Source organism: Ovis canadensis, chromosome 1 (assembly GCF_042477335.2).
Source record: "Ovis canadensis isolate MfBH-ARS-UI-01 breed Bighorn chromosome 1, ARS-UI_OviCan_v2, whole genome shotgun sequence".
Lineage (NCBI taxonomy): Eukaryota > Metazoa > Chordata > Mammalia > Artiodactyla > Bovidae > Ovis > Ovis canadensis.
In genome coordinates, this window is record NC_091245.1 from 94528779 (window position 1) to 94549409 (window position 20631).

Consider the following 20631-nt stretch of genomic DNA (forward strand, 5'->3'; position numbering starts at 1 on the left):
GAACAGCCAGCAAAAATATACCAAGAAAAGTTAGCTCCTCTCCCGCACCCAGCCCCAAGCTACCTATTTATTCCTCAGGATGTTACCCTGAGATGTCAGTTTTCTCTTCCTAGCTCATCATCCCAGGGCAATATTTTTCATGAAAAATTCTCATGCCACAGAACCTACAAATGCCTCCCTACTCCCATATCACTCATTTTAATGCTCTTGACTTCCAAATATTTTCTTGCAAATATGGTCTCTTTCACCACTTCTTCAATTTGATGCAAAGCAGGCGGACCTCTTTATCAATAACGATGCTATGTTTGGTTCCCGCCTGTGTCTCTGCCTCTGCTGCTTCTCCCAGCTGGAACGCCTTTCCCTCTCTGCTCTTGCTTTGAAGATCTAGCTCACATCGTACTCCTTTCAAAGTCTTCATGATTCTTGTTCTTCCCCTCCCCCTTGCTGGTTGCCTAGCCCTGATCATCCATTCCAGCCCATCACCATGGGCTTCTTGCCTAAGTCCTGTTTCTTACATGCCCATCCATTCTCCCCAGTGTGACCTTGTTTCTCAGAGGTAGGATCCCTAATATACGCTTTCTCTGAATCTCGTACAGCGTCTAGCCTCACTGGGTACACGGATCTCAAGGCATCAGCTCACACAGTGCCTGCCATCTAGTCATCTCCGTAAGAGTGCTTGTTGAAAGAATGAAGGAGCAGGTAAGGGAACGAGGCCTGGACTACCCCGTCACCTTTCTCAGTGGCCCTGGATGACAGCCCTCGCATGGACAACATGCCCTGTCACTGTTCATGAAGGCCACACCTCCACTGTTACCATCAGGATCTCAGCAGAGGCCCTGCCTAGGATCTCACCCTCACCTGCCCTCACAAGCACTGCTTCAGATCTGAACGCCTCCCCCACCCCACCGCCCCCGACCATAACCTCCAGGTCTTCTGCCGCTGCCCCCACACTGCTAGCTCACCTGCCTCTCACCTTATCCATGGGCTGTTGATCCCTTTCCACCCTCTCTCCACGGGGCCTCCTAGCCCACCAAGCCCTGGTGGCCTCAGTACCCCTGCCCAGCCTGCATCCTGCAGCTGGCTGAGCTGTCTTCTAGAATCCCTTGCCCCAGGCCTTCTGCAGTAGCTGACTTGCCAGGTGACTTGGTCACTGTCCTGGCCAGCAGCTGGAGAGAAACCTCCCAGTCCACCCAGTGGTCCAAGGTACCACTGCTCTCAGGCCAACACTGCCATGCAATGATGGCTCCATCACCCTACTCCAGCCACTCAGCCAGTGGCTTTCATGAAAGCCAGCCAACTCGCTCAGCCAAGCCAAAGGTCTTGGCCACCGCCCTCCTCCTTTGCCTCCCTGAGGCTCTAATGCATGGCCTCTTCCCTTGGATCCATAACGCGGTGCTCCTCCTGGACTCCTCCACCTCGCCCTCCACTTGAGGGCCTCTGGTTTCTATTTCTCGGTGACCTCAGATGCTCTGGCAAGCCGTTACTGTCCTGACAAAGGTGCTCCCCAACTTGTAACCTTAGCCCCAGCCCCTATAGCCACTTTTCCAATTAGGTGCTGGATATCTCTACCCACGTAATGTGCCTGTACCCCAAACTCAGCCTGACTGAGCACAAATCCACCTTTCCAAACAAGGGCTCCATCTGACTCCTGCTATGTCTGGCAGTGCTGCCAAGAGTTGAAATTCCTGTTGCTTTTGACTCCTTTCTTGAAGAAGAGTTATAACCAAAACAGCTATTTAGTGGGCACCATTATGAGCTAGTCCTCCTCCAGTGTGGGAGACCTAGGTTTGATCCCTGGGTTGGAAAGATCCCCTGGAGGAGAGGGCATGGCAACCCACTCCAGTATTCTTGCCTAGAGAATCCCATGGACAGAGGAGCCTGGTGGGCTACAGTCCATGGGGTCATCATGAGTCAGACACGACTGAGCTACTAAGCACAGCACAACATGAGCCAGTCACTCTGAAGCATTTTGATTACACCAACTTGCCTGGTGGCTTCCCTGGTGGGTCAGATGGCAAGGCGTCTGTCTGCAATGCAGGAAACCTGGGTTTGATCTCTGGGTTGGGAAGATCCCCTGGAGAAAGAAGTGGCAGCCCACTCCAGTACTCTTGCCTAGAAAATCCCATGGATGGAGGAGCCCCTGGTAGGCTACAGTCCATGGAGTCGCAAAGAGTTGGACACAACTCAGCAACTTCACTTTCACTTTCACCTTGCTTGTACATATTGTTATTTCTATGCTACTATGACCTAACCTATCATTATTTCTATACTACTGTTATGCCCATTTTCCACAGAAGAAACTTGAGGTGCAGTGGGGTTCCTTGACTTGTCCAAGTCCTATGAGAGATGGAGTTACCACTGAACCCCAGGGAGCCAGGTGCCAGACTGCATTCTCTGCTGAGACTCTGTTTATACAATATCCACACTTTCCCTGAAATCTATCCCTCTTTCATTTGTGCCACAATCACACTGATACAGCTTCTCTTCTGCTTGGCTAGATTATTTCATTTATCCACTAACCAGTGTCCCCATGTTTTGCCTCTTGTCTGTTTATTCACTGTATGCTTTACCAATACAGACAACTTCCCAAAGCATAGCTCTGCTCAAAAATCCTCAGTGGTTTCCCAGAAAGAAATCACTGAACCTCTTGGTAGCTCTCTCTCAATATCCTGGCCTGGCTCAACCCCTATCCCATCAAAATATGCTGCCCCAAAAAGGGGTGACTTGCCGCCCCCAACCCTGCCCTTTCCAGCCCTGAGCTTTACTCTTCCTCGAATTCCTAAAAGTCTAGCTCATCAGCCTCTGTCTCCTGACCACGGGGATTCTGCAAGGACAGGGACTTCTGGATCTCTTTAAGGCAACTTCCTTCACCCATGGCAACCATTCATTGTGTTTGAATCCTATCTTTTGTTCATGATGCAGGCCCAGCTCTGACCCTGGCTCCCTAATGAACCTTATCCTTGGCTCCATTTTCCTGGGATGGAAGAAGGAGGGAGTATATTTTTGGTGGTTAACAGGATTACCCATGGAGTCTGAAGACCTAGATTTGAGTCCCAGCACTACCATTTATGAGTCATGTGACTTGACTTCTCCAAGTCTTCCATTTGATGTCTCTAAACAAGCTGTAACGATACCCCCTTGCAAGGCTTGATGAGAGGACTGAATGAGATGTTACATGGAAAGTGAATGGTTGGTACTTAATGAACTGTGGTGAGTAATCTGCTGATATTACTTATTACTGTTCAAGGCAACTAACTGACAGATAAGTAGAACCTGCGTCCCCAAGGAACAGGCCCTCTACATGGGGGTTGTTCTGCTTTTAATACATGATACATAACGTGCCCACTGAGCAGTCTATGGGTTACTTACCTAGGGCCCTGAGTTTCGTTGGCTACGACGTCCCAGAAAACCTACAAATGAAGACATTTTTGTCTCAATTAAAGAGCTGAAAAAAAAAAAAGCTGAAATGTGGGGTTGCTGGCTAGAGGCCTGAACTGGGAAAACTCAAGAACACAGCCCTGTCGAGCTGGTCTTTCCTATTCTCCTAAATGCTCACATCAAATTGGCTACTGAGTTGAGCCAAAGAGTTGTTCAAAAATTGGTCATCAGATGATAGAAAAACAAAAACCGTTGATGGATGTTTTTTTCTATAGCAACTTTGCATGAAGCTAAAGACGGAGAGAAGGCTAGAATATCCTGGACCAGCGCTGCCCAATGGGGATATAATGTGAGCCACCTAAGTGCTTATATATGCTTACTAGCCACATGATACAGTAAAAAGAAATGGATGAAATTAATTTTATTAACTACCCCCAATATATCAAAAATATTACCGTAACATATAATCAGTATAAACATTATTAATGAGATACTTTACATTCCTTTTTAAATAAGAAGTCCTACAAATCTAGTGTTTATTTTATACTGATGGCACATCTCAGTTTGGACTCTCATATTTAACTGTTTGGAAAGCCACATGTGGCTACTATTTTGGACAGCACCAGTTTGGATGTTAAGATATGGTCTCACATGTATCCCTCAGTTGCCTCCCCATCAAAGGCACCAGTTAGCCTGGAGCCATGCTGATGATCCGGCAGCTGAGCCCACAAGGCTGAATGAGCTTGTAAAAGTGTCAACTACAACTAGCTGATGGAACTGTGTACATTCAACTCTCTCCTGTTTTGATGGCTCCTTGCCAAATACCTTATCTTTCCAATTACTGGCTTTAGGATTGAGATGCTTGCTGAAGTAACTATTTGTTACTTTTGGCGGGGTGGGGGAATATATGGTGCTATCAGTATTGACCACTGGGGTAAGTTTCCTTCCATTGAATAAAGGTTTGTTTTTGTTTGTTTTAATAAGTTAAGTCAGTCAGTTGTTTTGGAGTTATATGGGTACACAGGGCTCTTTTTTTAGGCTCAGGAGTTGTGATCGTAGACATCTTACCCCCCACCCCCCAAAACACACATATGAGTAGAAAATTATTTTGGTTTCTGGGTACCAATCTGTTAAAGACATTATTAACTATACTACTGCTATTTGGGGATTAAAAATAACTGTTTGAAACAATGCTTGAGTTCCTTGATGTTTTACTTATTGATAATGATGCCTTAAAACCTTCTTCAGCTGATTTTTTTATAACTTGGTTAGAGGAGATTCAGTTGACTGACAGTCGATTACTTAGAGATCTTCATGGTATTTGAAACCTATAATATAGAAATGGTATTTTTGGGAAATCACATTCTAGGGCCAATACCCCAAAACAGACTAGGTCAGTACTGGCCTATAATAGAACTTTCTGAAGTGATGGAATTGTTCTCTATTTGGTCTAACATGGTAGCCACTAGCCATCTGTGAGCACTTGAAATGTGGCTAGTACGACTGAGGAACTAAATTTTAAATTTTGTTTAATCTTCATTGATTAAATTTTGTATTTAGATTATTACATGTGGCTAGTACCACCGTACTGAACAGTGCAGGTCTAGGGAAACTGAAATCTAGTTTGTGAACTTGATTCAAGACACAAGTATGAAATGACCTGGATCCAGGATGCCTTCACCTTGTGGAAACTTTACTCTTCAACAATCCGTATGGGAGTGACAAATTGTAAATTTCCTCTTGGTGAAGGCTGATACGGAAACTGTTAGGGCTTCAAGAACCCCCTAGTCTGAAATTTACAGACTGGTCAGCATCCTATAGGACTTAAGGAGGGGTTTCTTGTCTCCAGGAAAGAATAGGCTGGGACAGGGTCACCAGTTCTCCAGGGCATATGGGTTGCCTTCCGGATTGGTCTGAGATCTCAGGAGGCTGAGGAAGGCAATACAGGTAACACCATGTCAGCTTTACCCTCTCCACATCACCTGACTCAATAAAAACTCCTTCTTACCTCGGACTTGCTTCTGGGTTGTAAGTCATGGGAATTATGACCACAGCAGCCGAGAGTAAGAGTTTTGCTTTTTTTTTGCAGAGCCTGGCTTGGAGACCAGGAGTGTAATGTACATTGAGACAGACCATAGACAGGAGGCTGTGGAATGGTCCAAGTATTATTGGCTGTGTTCCCACTCCTGTAATGGTCTCTACGGCCCAAGGATCCTACCGCCTCAGGATAATGCAGAATCTCAGGGAACCCCAGCCAACAAGTACAACAAAAAAGGTTTTGCGAAACAACTAAAATGTCAAACTTTGTTTTCATCTTCAAATTAATCATTTTCTGGCCTTGAAAAACCATTCCCATTTGAAAACTTTTTTTTTAAGGAAAAAAGTATACATACATTTTAAAAACAGCAAGCCACATATTACTGCTGGCAGTATGGCAAAAAGCACATACCTATGCCTTGCATAATCTGGAAAAAAAAAAAAGAAATACAATTAGCTGAACTGACCAAAACAGATACAGCTGATCCTCCTTATATGCAGATTTCATATTTGTGATTTACCTATTCACTACAATTTACTTGCATTCCTCAAACCAATACCTGCAGTACTTTCATAGTCATACGCTGACACAGGCCACAAAATGCTGAAAACTGTTGTTCCCAACTGAGGGTCAAGGCGAAACTCTGCCCTCATGTTTTGGACCTTGTACTGTAGACACGATCCTACTTGTGATCTCTTTAGTGCCACGTGTTCCACATTTTGTGCTTTTTTGTTGCTTATTTCACCGTCTAAACTGGCCCTCAAAAACAGTGCTGAAATGCCAGAAGGACCATAATTGATGCTTAAATGAAGTTTATTTAACACATGTATTCTCTCTATAAGACACATAGTATTTCCCAAGCACAAGCAGGCTGTGTATGTCATAGAGAGAATACACATGTTAGATAAGCTTCATTTAGGCATCAGTTATGGTCCTGCTGGCTGTGAATTTCACCATTCATGCATTAATCACATATATTAAATACTGTGTCTTTAAACAGAAACACACATAAAACAAGGTTCTATATAGATTCCTTTTCAAACATGTGATCAGAGACTTACAGGAACCTAACCCTATATCTCCCCTGGGAGGAATGCTTCAATACTCACTAATTCTGTATTCACAGTGACTTAATAAAACAGAACTAGGTGAATAAGTGGCTTCCCTGATAGCTCAGTTGGTCAAGAATCCACCTGCAATGTGGGAGACCCTGGTTCGATTCCTAGGTCGGGAAGATCCCCTGGAGAAAGGATAGGCTACCCACTCCAGTATTCTTGGGCTTCCCTGGTGGCTCAGCTGGTAAAGAATCTGCCTGCAATGCCGGAGACCTGGGTTCGATCCCTGGGTTGGGAAGATCCCCTGGAAAAGGGAAAAGCTAGCCACTCCAGTATTCTGGCCTGGAGAATTCCATGGACAGTCCATGGGGTCGCAAAGTGTCGGATATGACTGAGCGACTCACTTCACTTTCACTGTGAATAAGTAAATTTATATGCACAAGGTTGATACATATCAGGTCCAGTGCTTTTTATTAAAAGCAGCAAGTATTTCACTATTTGGCCATCCCATCCTGCCACTGGCAGCACAACTTGGCATCGTGTGCTTGGCAGGGCAATGTGGCAGCCGTGCACAGCAAGCCTTAGAAGTGTTTGCCATAGAGCAGCTGACACTGTGCTAAATGATGTGCCTACAGTCTCCCTGAATCACTGCCACAACGCTGGATTAGTGAGTGATCTAATGTTTCAGAGACTCAGGTTTCTCTCGACCTGAGAAATATGCCTCCTGGGGCAACTGTGAGCATTAATTGAATCAATACATGTAAGAGGTGATTAGCTATTGTATGCTTAGTTGCTCAGTCATCTCCAACTCTTTGTGACCATATAGACTGCAGTCCACCAGGTTCCTCAGTCCATGGGATTTCCCAGGCAAGAGTACTGGAGTGGGGTGCCATTTCCTTCTCCAAGGGATCTTCCCAACCCAGGGATTGAAGCTGAGTCTCCTGCATTGGCAGGTGGATTCTTTAACAGTGCATCACCTGGGAAGCCTGTTAGCTATTACCATTAACCTATTGGAATCTCTACTAATGTCCTTTGATTCTGCAGTTCCATCTCTAAGATTCTAACCTACAGACAGAATCAGTGATGTGCCTCTCTTCTCCGTCCAAAAAAGGCACAAAGATATTTACTACAGCCTTACAATATCAAAAAGATAAAACAACCAAAGTGTCCACAACAGAAAATAATGATGGTTCATCAGGTGGACTCTATCCACCTACCAAAAATCTAAGGGCAGAACACAGAGGATATGGCAAAACCACCACACATTGCTAAGGGAGAGGGTAGGGTCACTAACAGCAAATACAACATTGATAAGAGACAGGGGAGAGGAGGGGAGGGGAGGAAAGGGAAGAGGAGACAGAAAATGAATGAATGAATGAGAATATGAACACACCCCCTTTCCTCTTAGTTGGAGCACAGGTGGGTTAGAATGAATAGGCACTGGTTTGATTTGAGAGGTTCCTGGTTAGGAACTGTTAAGTTGTCCCACATACCTATTCTCTCCTCTTTAGTAAAAGAATTCAGATTTGCAGCTGGGCGTACTGCCACTCACCTAAAAAATTAGTTTCTCAGCCTTTCTTGTAGTGAGGTTTAACCATGTGACAAGTTTTGGGCAATGAGATGCAAGAAGGGTTGTGTGGTATTTCTCAAAAGCCTCCCTGGAAGGTGTAAGACACACTATTTTTCCCTCCCTGGGTCCCACTCCTGAGATAGCAGGGGAGGTGGCAGGAGCCAGACCATACTTGGGTTTCTGACAACTGCATAAAGCAGCAATGTGTGCCCAAGGCTGCCTACCTTCAATTATTATTATTACCTTTTTTAGTTGAGAAAAGTTAATCATTTATCCTTGCTTTCCATTAAACTGAGTTGACTCATTGGAAAAGACTTTGATGCTGGGAGAGATTGAGGGCAGGAGGAGAAGGGGATGACAGAGGATGAAGATGGCTGGATGCCATCACTGACTCGATGGACGTGAATCTGAGTGAACTCCGGGAGTTGGTGATGGACAGGGAGGCCTGGCATGCTGCGATTCATGGGGTCGCAAAGAGTCAGACACGACAACTGAACTGAACTGAACTAACTTAAAATACTGTGTTAGTTTCAGGGATATAGCACAGTGAATTAGATACATATATAAAGGCTGAGTGCCAAAGAATTGATACTTTTGAATTATGGTGCTGAAGAAGACACTTAAGAGTCCCTTGGACTGCGAGATCAAACCAGTCAATCCTAAAGGAAATCAACCCTGAATTTTCACTGGAATGACTGTTGCTGAAACAAGCTCCAACACTTTGGCCACCTGATGCAAACAGTCAACTCATTGAAAAAGACCAATGCTGGGAAAGATTGAAGGCAAAAAGAGAAGGGGGCAAAAGAAGATGAGATAGTTAGATGGCATCACCAACTCAATGGGCATGAATTTGAGCAAACTCTGGGAGATAGTAGAGGACAGAGGAACCTGGTGTGCTACAGTCCATGGGGTGGCAAAGAGCTGGACACGATATAACAACAAACTTTGTATCAATGAAAGGGATGCTATTGTGACAATCTTTTCTCAAGGTATCAACAGGGAAAAGCATCTTACTTGAGCATTCAATTCTAAGGGCAAAGGTTAAACGAAAACTGTGGGAGGGGAAAATGCTTAAAAATCTTAAAATAGCCCACATAATTCTATAAAGGATTTTATTTAGAAATTATTTCCTTCAATAATAGTAATAATAATATTTCCTTCAATATTTCAAAGGTAATAGAATTATTTCCTTTGGCCACCTGATGCGAAGAGCTGACTCATTTGAAAAGACACTGATGCTGGGAAAGATTGGGGGCAGGAGGAGAAGGGGACGACAGAGGATGAGATGGCTGGCTGGCATCACCGACTCAATGGACTTGAGTTTGGGTGAACTCGGAGTTGGTGATGGACAGGGAGGCCTGACGTGCTGTGATTCGTGGGATTGCAAAGAGTCGGACACGACTGAGCGACTGAACTGAATGGATTTCCTTCAAGTATATTGACTCTTTGAACACCTGAAGCTTTTCAAGATTTCAACTTGCTTGTTCATTCTGTAGACAGTCAACTTCTTTCTCCTTGGTGGTTGTGCACACTGCACACACGTCAAAGCCGAAGCGCATTGGTTTTGTTTCTTCTTCTCAGTGTAAAGCACACAAACCGCATTTCCACGCTGTACGCCCTGGGTATTATGCAAAACCCGATAAGTGGAAGTAATGAAGGACTGTTTGCTCCAAGTATAATAACTGTCCTTAACTCTGCAAATGGATTTTTAATATTCTTGGCAATTGTGTTACTTGTATAAATGCTTCGAAAGACACCTCTGTGGGCTTGGTCTTTCCTGTTTTTAGAGACCCAATCTATCAGTTACGAATTGGAAGCCATTTCATACTTTTTCTGGAAGCATTGTTTGTTTTACTGGAGAAGTCACACTGCTTTGTTTGAAAATGATATCATAACCTTAATGGCTTTATATCATTATCTGAAAAGTTTTTTAAAAGTTCAATATGTGGGAGACTTAGGGAGAATGGCTCAGGAGCCAAATAAAATTCAAACTTGTTTATATTCATTTGTTGGAAGATATCATTAAAAGGATGTGATTGTAAGTTGACTGGAGAACTGGACCCAGGCCATCAGAGGCCCAGCACAACCACTCCTGTGCTTGAAATGTACATGCTCTGAGCTAGTCCCACCATGCGAACGGTTTTTAAGGATGCAGCCTAGACAGAGAACTTCAAGAGTTGTGAGACCATCAGGACGGTCTATGTGACTGAATGATGATCTCTATATGAATTCTAAGATTTGGCAGGCAGACACAGAGGTCTAGTCCTCTTGAGGTCACCCAAGACAAGCCTCCTAAGTGAGCTTCCTTGCTTATTAAACCTGCCACCACTAATCTGGAGTGGCTGCCTTCTTCCTCAGTCTCTCCTTGCCCTTTATGAAGGGTTATGACCAGTGGGCCAATTTACAAACCAACATCATTATATTCATTTTTTGTCTTTTTCTGTTTCATTTGTTTAGAAAAAAAATTATGCACAGAATCACCCTGCCCCAGCCTAAGGAGACTCACATTCTCTTGTCTGCCCTAGAATCCAGTCCACACTTTACAATTGTGGTATTATCCTGAAATACAGTATTGACTATACATTTCATCTCTTAGGCTTTAATGAACCACTTTCAAATTACTGATCCCTCTGTAAACTGGAAGTACAATATAAAAAATAGATAAGGAGAACTGTAAATTACAAATATACATGGAACTTAAGCAACATAAAAAGACCATAGCTGAGACAGATTGTCACGCTATTAATCAAGTATTAGCCTACACAAGCATATTGAATGCACTTTCTTGTGGCACATGTGCAAACTTGAAGAACATAATGGTTATGAAGAATATTAGGAAGCAGTGAATAAGTATGAGTAATTAAGAGAATGGACTCTGAAGCCAGATGGCCAGATTTCAAAATCAGGTTCTACCACTTACAGGTTTGTGGCTTTGGACAAGCACCTTAAACTCCCAATCACATCTTGGTTTCCTCCATAAAATAAGGATAATTATTAGATTGTGTGGGAACAGAATTAACATACGTATTAAAATGGTGCTTGACACAAAGTACTAAAAAATACTAGATTTAGGTCTAAAAACAAAGTGGGACTTCCCTGGTAGTTCAATGGCTAGGACTCTGCGCTCCCAGGGCAGGGGGTCTGGTTTCAACCCCTGTTCAGGGAACTGGATCCCACGTGCTGCAAGAGTTAGAATACTGCAATTAAAGATTCCATATGCTGCAACTAAAGATTCCACATTCTGCAACTAAGACTCTGTGTAGCCAAACAAAAAAAAAATTTTTTTAAGTATCTGTGAAAACTATAACTCATTTTATGTTTCAAATTTGTGAAGTGAGAGTTAGCCACTAATCTGTGGTGTGAAATTCATGAATCACCAGTGGTCCGTGAACCCCATTTGTATATAGGACCTCTACCATAACCCATGCAGTCACTTACTCACCCTCTGGCAAACAGGTTGACAAAGAGATGGAAGCTGATGTTCTGAACAATGGATTGCTAACGATACACTGAACATTCTGTGAAAGATCACTTTCCGCTGAGACAAACGCTTCAGATGAAATCGAGCCACGGTGACACTGTATTGTTGGCGGACATTCCCACAAATACCGTATTAGGTCACTATCGTCGAACTCTTTGGGGTCACCTTCCGGGATCGAGCAGGTGAGAGTAATGTTTCCACCCTCAGTCAAGAAGCAAGATGCTGACGGTGTTGGAGGAGGTTCTGGGGGGAAAAAAGGGATGTTTAGTACAGAAAAGAATAATATTTAAACTCCTCATCCACAAATTCGCAAAGAACTCCCAAACTTCCTTACGAGCTTGAAAAGATAAGCAGACTACTCCTTGAACACCAAGGGGAGAAAATTCTATTTTCTTCTGGATCAAATTCAGTGCAGATATGGGCCCTGAATCCCTTATCCTCAATTCTGAAATCCAAAGATGTCTGAAAGCCAAATGATTGTTCACAAATATTTGTCATCATGTTTTACTAAAAATACCTGCTTGAGTATAAGGTGCTCCCCATTAACTCAGTGAAGTGCTTCCTCACACACACAGAGATCATTTACATCAGCTTTCTAAAATCTGAAAAAGGCTGAATTCCAAGACATCTGACTCAAATGAGTTTGCTCAAGGTTCTGGGGAGCTATATTGTGGGCTGGTCCCACTCAGAGGTAGAGGAGGGTGTGGTACGCGTCACATGCCTGCCAGTCTAGAGGCATCATCCCCAGGTTTCTTCTGGAAACGCCTGCTACTGGCGAAGGCAGGTGGGCCTCTGAGGATGAGTAAGACACAAGTCATGATGCCCCATCATTTCTCTCTAAAGCCTCAAAGCTAATCAGCTGACCGTATCAACCACTGGTTTATTTATTAATTCATACCCCTTCTTGCATCTCTCCTTTCCACCTAAAACCAATCATAAGAGATTTGAGAAAAAATGTAAAAATATATCAAATATACAAAAAGTGGTCATGGACACATTTGGATAATAAAATTTCAATACCTTATAAGTTGCATGTGGATAAAAAAAATTTCAATACCTTGGAAATACTAAAAAGCAAAGTCAAGTCCATCAAGACGACACGGTACTATACTGTCACTTAAAATATCTTCTAAGACAAAGGAACTCAAGCTCCGACTAACAATCTAAAAAATAAACATGTACAACTCATCTTGCCCTCGTCTTCTCCGTCTATTTCTGGCTCAGTTAAATAAAACACCCAGCCTGTCTTGTTAGACCCGAGTTATACATGACTTTCCTTTCTGCTTGGGGGCTTCTTCAAGTTTTAGGTTTAATCTAGCTCATATTATTCATTACATGCTGTCTTAAGGTTTGTTCTTTCGTTAAAAGAACTCATACACACTCACACCACACGAGTGTGTATTCACTGCAGAGTACCTGCTATCAGTAAGCAGGGTGACACATGGTGAGTCGTGGCAGAAACAGGCATCAGTAAAGCGTGCATTCAAGGGCAAAGGGATAAGGAAGGTGAGGGGATGCTGGGAAGGCCCAGAAGCCATGCTTCATGATTTGGCCAAGAACAGGTCCTGAGCAGAAATGACAGCGGAACCCAGAGCTCAAGGAGTCAACCTGGAGCCTCTTCTAATAATCACTTCAGAATCCCATGGTCTACTGGAAAACCACAGACCATCCTCACCATGGTCATTCAAAATCACATTTGCAGTCAGCCTTAAAAGAAAGGAAATTCAGACACATGCTACCACAGGGATGAGTCTTGAAGGCATTATGCTAAGTGAAATATGCCAGTCATGAAAAAACAAATCTTGTACAGTTCCACTTATAGGAGGTTTTTAGAGGAGCCAAATACTTAAAGAGACAGAAAATGGAATGATGGTTACCAGGGAACAGGGAGACAGGAGGGAGGGGGGAATTAGTGTTTAACGGGCACAGAGTTCTACTTCGGAAATGAAAAGTTCACCATGTTCTGTTACAGACTCTAGTTTCTGATCTAGTTCAGCCAATGTTGGGTCTTTCCAGGTGGCACTGGTGGTAAAGAACCCTCCTGCCAATGCAGGAGACATGAGATGTGGGTTCAGTCCCTGGGTGGGGAAAATCCTCTGGTGGAGAAAATGGCAACCCATTCCAGTATTCTTGCCTGGAGAAGCCCAAGGACAGAGAAGCCTGGTGGGCTATAGTCCATGAGGTCACAAAGAGTCAGACACGACGGAGTGACTGACTACACTCAGCCAATGTCTCGCTGCCCACAGGACTTACCACAACTATAATCTAACAAACATTAGTTACATCTGTCCCTTAAACAACCAGCAAGAAATGTGCCTACTTCATCCATCGGACAACTTAGTTAATTGATATAGTTATGAATTAAGAACACACTATTCTGTAAGAAATGAGAATTTCTTACACATATCTGGTGACATTTCTATATTTTCATACATACACCTTAATAAAAAGTCATATACCAGTCCAGACTTATTAAGGACAGAGCAGTTAATCCTATTTATATGAACATTACCAGCCCCCATGCAATAAAGGTTGTAAGAGGATGGGGAAGAACTATGAAATGTTGATGGTGGCAATTTTAAGGGGACTTTGAAGGAAGGAGGAAAGCCAGATGCTCACCTCTAGAAAAGCACAAAGATGCCCTGAACTCAGGAGGTACCAGGAAATCCCCCTGTCTAAAATATCTTTTCTGAAAGGTTCTGGTGTCTCCGGAAGGCTACTGAGTCTTATTATTTTAGTCTTAACAAACCCTCATGGAAGTATGACTTCCTCATTTCTAAAAAAAAAAAAGTAAAGTGTGACTAATCATTTTGACATTCAGATGTATATTTTTATAACCCAAATCTAAATTTTATTAACTCTAACTTGGAAATACCTTCTGGTTCTTTCCTTTCCAAACATCTGCTACCAACACCTCTGTCTACCAGGATGATCATGATAGCTTCCAACCTGGGGTCTCCTCTTCCTAATCCACCATAAGTTGCTATCATCTGATTAACCTTCCAAAAATACATTTCATTAAGGCACTTCTCTGCTCCAGTATGAGACACAATGGCTCTTGACTGCTGCTGCTGCTAAGTTGCTTCAGTTGTGTCCAATTTTGTGCGACCCCATAGATGGCAGCCCACCAGGCTCCTCCATCCCTGGGATTCTCCAGGCAAGAATACTGGAGTGGGTTGCCATTTCCTTCTCCAATGCATGTACACGTGCTAAGTCGCTTCAGTTGTATCTGACTCTGTGCGATCCCACGGACAGCAGCCCGCCAGGCTCCCCTGTCCACGGGATTCTCCAGGCAAGAATACTGGAGTGGGCTGCCAATTCCTTCCCCAGGCTCTTGACTGCCACAGGCTAAAACCCAGATTCCCAAACCAGAACTTGAAGTCGACACATTTAATATGGAAGCAATTGATCTGGATGGTGGGATATACAATTGATAGAAATGGGTGCCCTCAGACTGGGTGACTGGTTTGTCCAGGAGATTATGAACTCCTTTTAGATAAGTGAAGCTTGTTAAGGTGTGCAGGCATCCCCTTAGAACCAGTTGAGGCCAATATTACTCACTGCTTCCCGACTGAAACTCACATGCCCTGCATCTTACGCCTCCCCAGGCCTTTGCTGAGCTTCCTAAGAACGGTCCACTTGGCTTAATTATCAGAATCAAGCACCATTGTTGAGTTAGCGGGCAATTTTAAAATTTTAATTATTTTCAAATTATATTTTTAAACATTTCATGAAGTTTCAAAAAGAGAAATTGTTTTGAACTCAGGTTTATAAACTCTATAAAAGGGCTCTTAAGAAGCATTCAATTCTAATTTAAATTCTGAGCCAATCTTTTCATTTGTTTGCTCTCTAAACTGCCAGATCCCCAACTTGCAGGTTTTAAAGATTCTGTTTCTTCAGTGGCATCAACTGGTTCTAGGGGGATGCCTGCACACCTTAACAAGCTTCACTTATCTAAAAGGAGTTCATAATCTCCTGGACAAACCAGTCACCCAGTCTGAGGGCACCCATTTCTATCAGTTGTATATCTCACCATCCAGATCAATTGCTTCCATATCTGTTGAGTGCCTATTACCTATTTAAGTCCTTTGTTAGGCTCTGAAGTCACAATAGTGACCAAGAGAGAAATTCTGTCTTCTTTCCAATGTCGCCAGCACTCAGTAGTTGAACTAGTGAGTGACAGCTGTTCATCCAGTTAGTCATCATATCCTGTTCCACTGAGACCACCACAAACAGGAGGTAGGGAGCTCAGACTTGAACTGTTATATTGCACTCTTGTCTCTACTTCACCCCCTGGAAACCATCTTACACACTTTGTCACCGGCTGGATCTTCCTAAGACAGCCTTTAACCTAGAGGAAGTAGGCCTAGAACTATACTCACACCTCGGATAAGAAGAGCGGAAACTGTGATGCATCAGAGGGGAGAGATGGGAATGGGTTGAGCTGTGCTATGCTGCAGCACAGAAAAGGCAGCTATGAGACAAAGCATTACTAGGACATTTGAGAACAGCAAGGGAAGATGAATGTTAGTTGAACCTACTGTGATAATCATTTCACAATGCATGTGAATCAAACCACCATGCTGTATGCGTTAAACTTGTACAGTGATGAATGTCAATTATTTCTCAATAAAACTAGAGGAAAAAAACAAACATGTAGGTGAAGCCATCAGCCTCTGGAAGCCTGTAACAAGGCAAGTGCTTTAGAGATGAGGGAAAGAGAATAACCAGGAAGCATTCGTGAGAAGCACAGAGGAACCTGAATCCTATCCCCAGTTCCAGTTTAAAGTGATAAGAGGAGGGAAAATAAAATCCCACCACATGTGTGGGGTGCAGGAGGAAGCAAGAACTCCAATTCACAGGTGTTCAAAGAGTTCTGAGCTCATGTTGCCACTACACCCTTTTTCGGAACATTCCCTGCGAGACAAGGGATGCTGCTGCTTCTCTCTACCTCAGTCACATACTCTCTTCACTGAGAGGATGACAGGGAGCTGAAAGTGGCTCCTGGGCACCAGAAAGAGAGAAAATCCCTGACAACACGTGATATAACTCATTGTTTTATTTCCCATAAACCATTGGTTAGTATTAGTCTCTTAAAATACTTGGAAATTTGCTATTTGAACAAACAAATTTATGGATACTCACCAATCACTCTGAGGTGGAACTGGGAGCTCTTTTTAACACTTGGGGATTCAATTTCATACACATCTTCATCTAATTTTGTTAACCCGGTGATGGTGAGGTTACCTGACACAATGTCTAAATGAACTCTATTTTTAAAAGACTGAAAAGCTTCGAGTCCAGATGTTTGATCCCATTCTACAACTTTATCCTTCCCCTTCTTCCACATAATCTCTGTAAACGGTTGAGACTCTGAAACGTAAAAGGTTACATTCCCATTCATAGCTCCATAAATATCTTGGGAAAAACAGCTGATGAAATCTAGAGAGGAAAAAAAAAAAGAAATTGATTAGGAAAAATAATATGACTTGATCAAAAATAGGAAACTAGCTTCCAAGATGCCTTTTTGGGAAAATGATTAAGTTTAGTGGTAAAAATTATTCATTAGCTACTTTTTGTACGAAGCTGATAAACTGCTGATAAAAAGTACAGGAAGTAGAACATGCTTAACCCTGTAGAGTTTATTCTTTAATGGGAAACGGGGTGGGGGGCCCTTCCTTGGTAGTCCAGTGGGTGAGAATCCACCCAGCAATGCAAGGGGATACAGGTTCGATCTCTGGTCTGAGAAGATTCCTACATGGTGCAGGGCAGCTAAGCCCATGCGAGGCAACTACTAAGCCCATTTGCCTAGAGCCTGTGCTCCACAGCAAGAGAAGTCACCACAATGAGCCTGCACACTGCAATGAAGAGTAGCTCCTGCACATCACACTAGAGAAAGCTGGCGCCCAGCCATGAAAACCCAGCAGAAGCAAAAGTAAAATAAATAAATAAATTTGAAAAAAAAAAAAAATAGGGAACTGGGGTCTGCCCAAATCCAAGAAATAGATTCAACATTTCTGGAGCACCATAGGTGGTTCAGCTGGTAAAGAAGCCACCTGCAATGCAGGAGACCTGGGTTCAATTCCTGGGTTGGGAAGATCCTCGGAGAAGGGAAAGGCTACCCACTCCAGTATTGTGGCCTGGAGAATTCCATGGAATGTGTAGTCCACGGGGTCACAAAAAGTTGGACATGACTGAGCAACTTTCACTTTCACACCAACTACATGCCAGGTACTGTGGGCCATGCTGGGAAAAGGGTGGCAAACAAGACAGGTATCGCTGCAGGCTCTCAAGGGAGAAGACACTGAGCAGGCAAGGAGAACCACCCAGACAAGGGCCTTTCCTAGGAGATCATGCTGACCTGACACAGGATAATAAAGCACTGGAAGATAAGAGGAGTCAGCGAGATAAGAGGAGGGGTAGGAGAGAGGATCCAGCAGATAGGAGTCAGGGCATGAGTCAGGAACATGCTTGGCATGTTGGAGGAAATCAAAGCAGTTCCAAATGGCTGGAAGGCTTCCCTGGTGGCTCAGATGGTCTACAATGTAGAAGACCAGGGTTCGATCCCTGGGTTGGGAAGATCCCCTGGAGAAGGAAATGGCACCCCACTCCAGTATTCTTGCCTGGAAAATTCCATGGACTGAGGAGCCTGGTAGGCTACAGTCCATGGGACTGCAAAGAGTCGGACATGACTGAGCAACTTCACTTCAAATGGCTGGAACAGAGCAAGGCAGGGGAATGGGTGGGCAATGAGGCTGGAGAGGCAGCCAGGGGCCAGATCACAGAGTCCGGGAGAGAGGGGCTGGGCAGAGTCAGGCAAGATAAGCTAAGGATTTGGGATTTATTGTAACTGCAAGGGAAAGTCACAGAAAGGTTTTAAACAGAAGACTGGCATGATATAATTTAAATTTCAGCAGGCTGACTTTGTCTGCAGGGTGGACGCTGGTTGATGAGCAAATGTGAAGGCAGAGAAGCCAGAAGATAGGTCAGTGGGGTAGCAATGAAAGAATGGTGGGTCGGGAGACCAGACTAGGCTGCTGGCAGCGAGAAGGGACAAGTGGACAGACTTGACATTTGAGAGAGAAATGAACAGGGTTTAGTGATTGGATGACAGGGGCTGACTGTGACTGTCAGGCCTCTTTCTTGGCTGACCACTAAATGAAATCAGAATGACTAAGAAGAAAGTTGGGGGATGTGATGAAGTTTAAGGTCTCAAGGATTGAGCGCAATGGCACGTCGCAGCCAACTGTAGGTATCCCTGCAGGACTCCATTCAGTGAAGTCTGGTTGATAGCTTGAAATCCACCACAGTGGGAGTATTTACAGCAAAGAAATTGACTCATGCTTCAAATCAGAGCCTCCCGCCTCCTCCACATCAATCCAGTTGGCAAACATTGACTATCACTATTAGATTGGGATATTCTTGATACCCCCAAACGGGCTTAAAAACATCTTGTTCCAGACTTGACTTTCTTAAGAGAGAAAAGCAGCTGTTAAGGGAAAGACATTCAAGACAAATTAAAACTTCACTGTTTGAAATTTTTGGAGGTGCAATCAGGATAACTGAAAGAGTACAAGAAAAATAAAAAAATAGTAAATGGACCAATTGTGGGCTTTCTTGGTCAAGCACTATTTCTCCCACACAACCAGAGCCCGTGAAAAGGCATGAACAGGAGTAAGTTTTGAGGTGTGAGAGTCTATCCACACACAACAGCGGAGGCTGGAAATGTCTTGTAAATGAACAAACGGATGAGAGTAAGCAGGGTGGTGGAGGAAGAGAAGAGGTCTGAGTTCAATCGCTTCTTCCTGGCTGCATAATGCTGCCTTCTGTCTTTTCAGGGGCGGTGGCGGGGGGGGGGGGGGGGGCGGTGTGAGGCAGGGGGGTGTTTCCTGGGGTTGAGCACAGGAAAAAGAAAAGTCAGAAATGGAGCTAATGGTGGAAAATGGGGAGACCAGTTGAGGAAAAAAATCACAGTCATTTTGAGTTGAAAGAAATCCCCATGATTAAATCACCCCCATTTCACAGGTGCAATGACAGGGAACTAAGAAAATTGAAAGTGTTACTGAGTGCTTACCATTTGCCGTTACATGTTCACGTACTCTTGTGTCCCTTTTTAATCCTCTCTACATTCCTGTGCAGTCGTGTTGCTAGTTCTGTATCACGGATGAGGAGACAGGGACCAGAACAGACCTGACCTGGCCCAGCCCCTCACTCACTCACAGGGGCCAGACACTGTGATCTGACCCCTGTCTGCCTCTCCAGCCTCATTCCCAGTCCGTTCCCCTCTTGCTCTCTTCCTTCCAGCCATTTGGAACTGCCTTTATTTCCTCCCACATGCCAAGCACCTTCCTGACTCAGGGCCTGCCTTCTTGGAGGCACTGCTTCCTCTACCTGCTTCATCATTGCTCCTCTCCCGTCCTTACCCAGCCATCAACTGACTGATGGATGCTAAGCAGAAGCAACTGATAAGACATCCACATGGAGCTGTCCTGGGTCCACAGGTCTGGGGCTCACAGGGGAAGGTACAGATTTGGGAATCATCACATTTGCAGAGGCTAGTCTACCCTTTCCTTCCTATAGTAAAGACTTTTCTGTTGCACCTCCAAGACTGATCCTAAAGTAAGTTACTAATACAATCATTTCCAATGAAAAAGGACAGGAGAAAGGAGAGTGAGTTTTTCCTCAAGGTAACACACTGTGAACAAATGAATAAATGAGCAAACATCAGCTAAGGAAAGGAATCAGCAGTGAGTTGATTACTTTGCTGATAACAGTGAGAGGTTAGAAAAGGGACCACTGGGATGCTTATCTTACTATGCCAGAGGGCAGAATGAAAAGGGCCCCAACTTTCAAGCCAGATGGACCCAGGATAAATACTTAAAAGTTCCTGCCATGCTAGATTTCCTCAGCCTAAAATGAAAATCATAATGGCTCCCAGAAAAGATTGCTTTGAGGTCTGAATAAGACTGAGAGAAAAAATAATAAAATAAATAAGACTGAGAGTCTACACAATGGCTAAAACAAAGTAGGCTTTCAACAGGGTTTTCTTTCTTTTTCTTTCACTGATTCACTGTGAGACTGTGTGAGAACTGGGCATAGAGTGCCTTCT

The 20631-nt window shown here is 43.8% G+C and overlaps 1 protein-coding gene across 9 annotated transcripts in view; it reads right to left on the reverse strand.

Moving 5' to 3' along the window:
• Positions 1-20631, reverse strand: part of CD58 (CD58 molecule) — a 70058-nt gene that overhangs the window by 25156 nt on the left and 24271 nt on the right. For 4 of the 9 annotated variants that reach the window (XR_011259492.1, XM_069601863.1, XM_069601874.1 and 1 more), the window contains exons 2-5: positions 16668-16964; positions 11484-11765; positions 5828-5843; positions 3370-3410 (exon numbers count right to left, since the gene is read on the reverse strand). Coding sequence is in view for 8 of the 9 variants with exons in the window: in XM_069601863.1 (XP_069457964.1) it covers positions 3392-3410; positions 5828-5843; positions 11484-11765; positions 16668-16964 (614 nt within the window). In the remaining variant the exon portion in view is untranslated. Of the gene's footprint in view, positions 1-3369; positions 3411-5771; positions 5844-9136; positions 9660-11483; positions 11766-16667; positions 16965-20631 lie in introns of those variants that run through there. The other 5 variants (XM_069601828.1, XM_069601817.1, XM_069601837.1 and 2 more) reach the window with 2 other exon arrangements.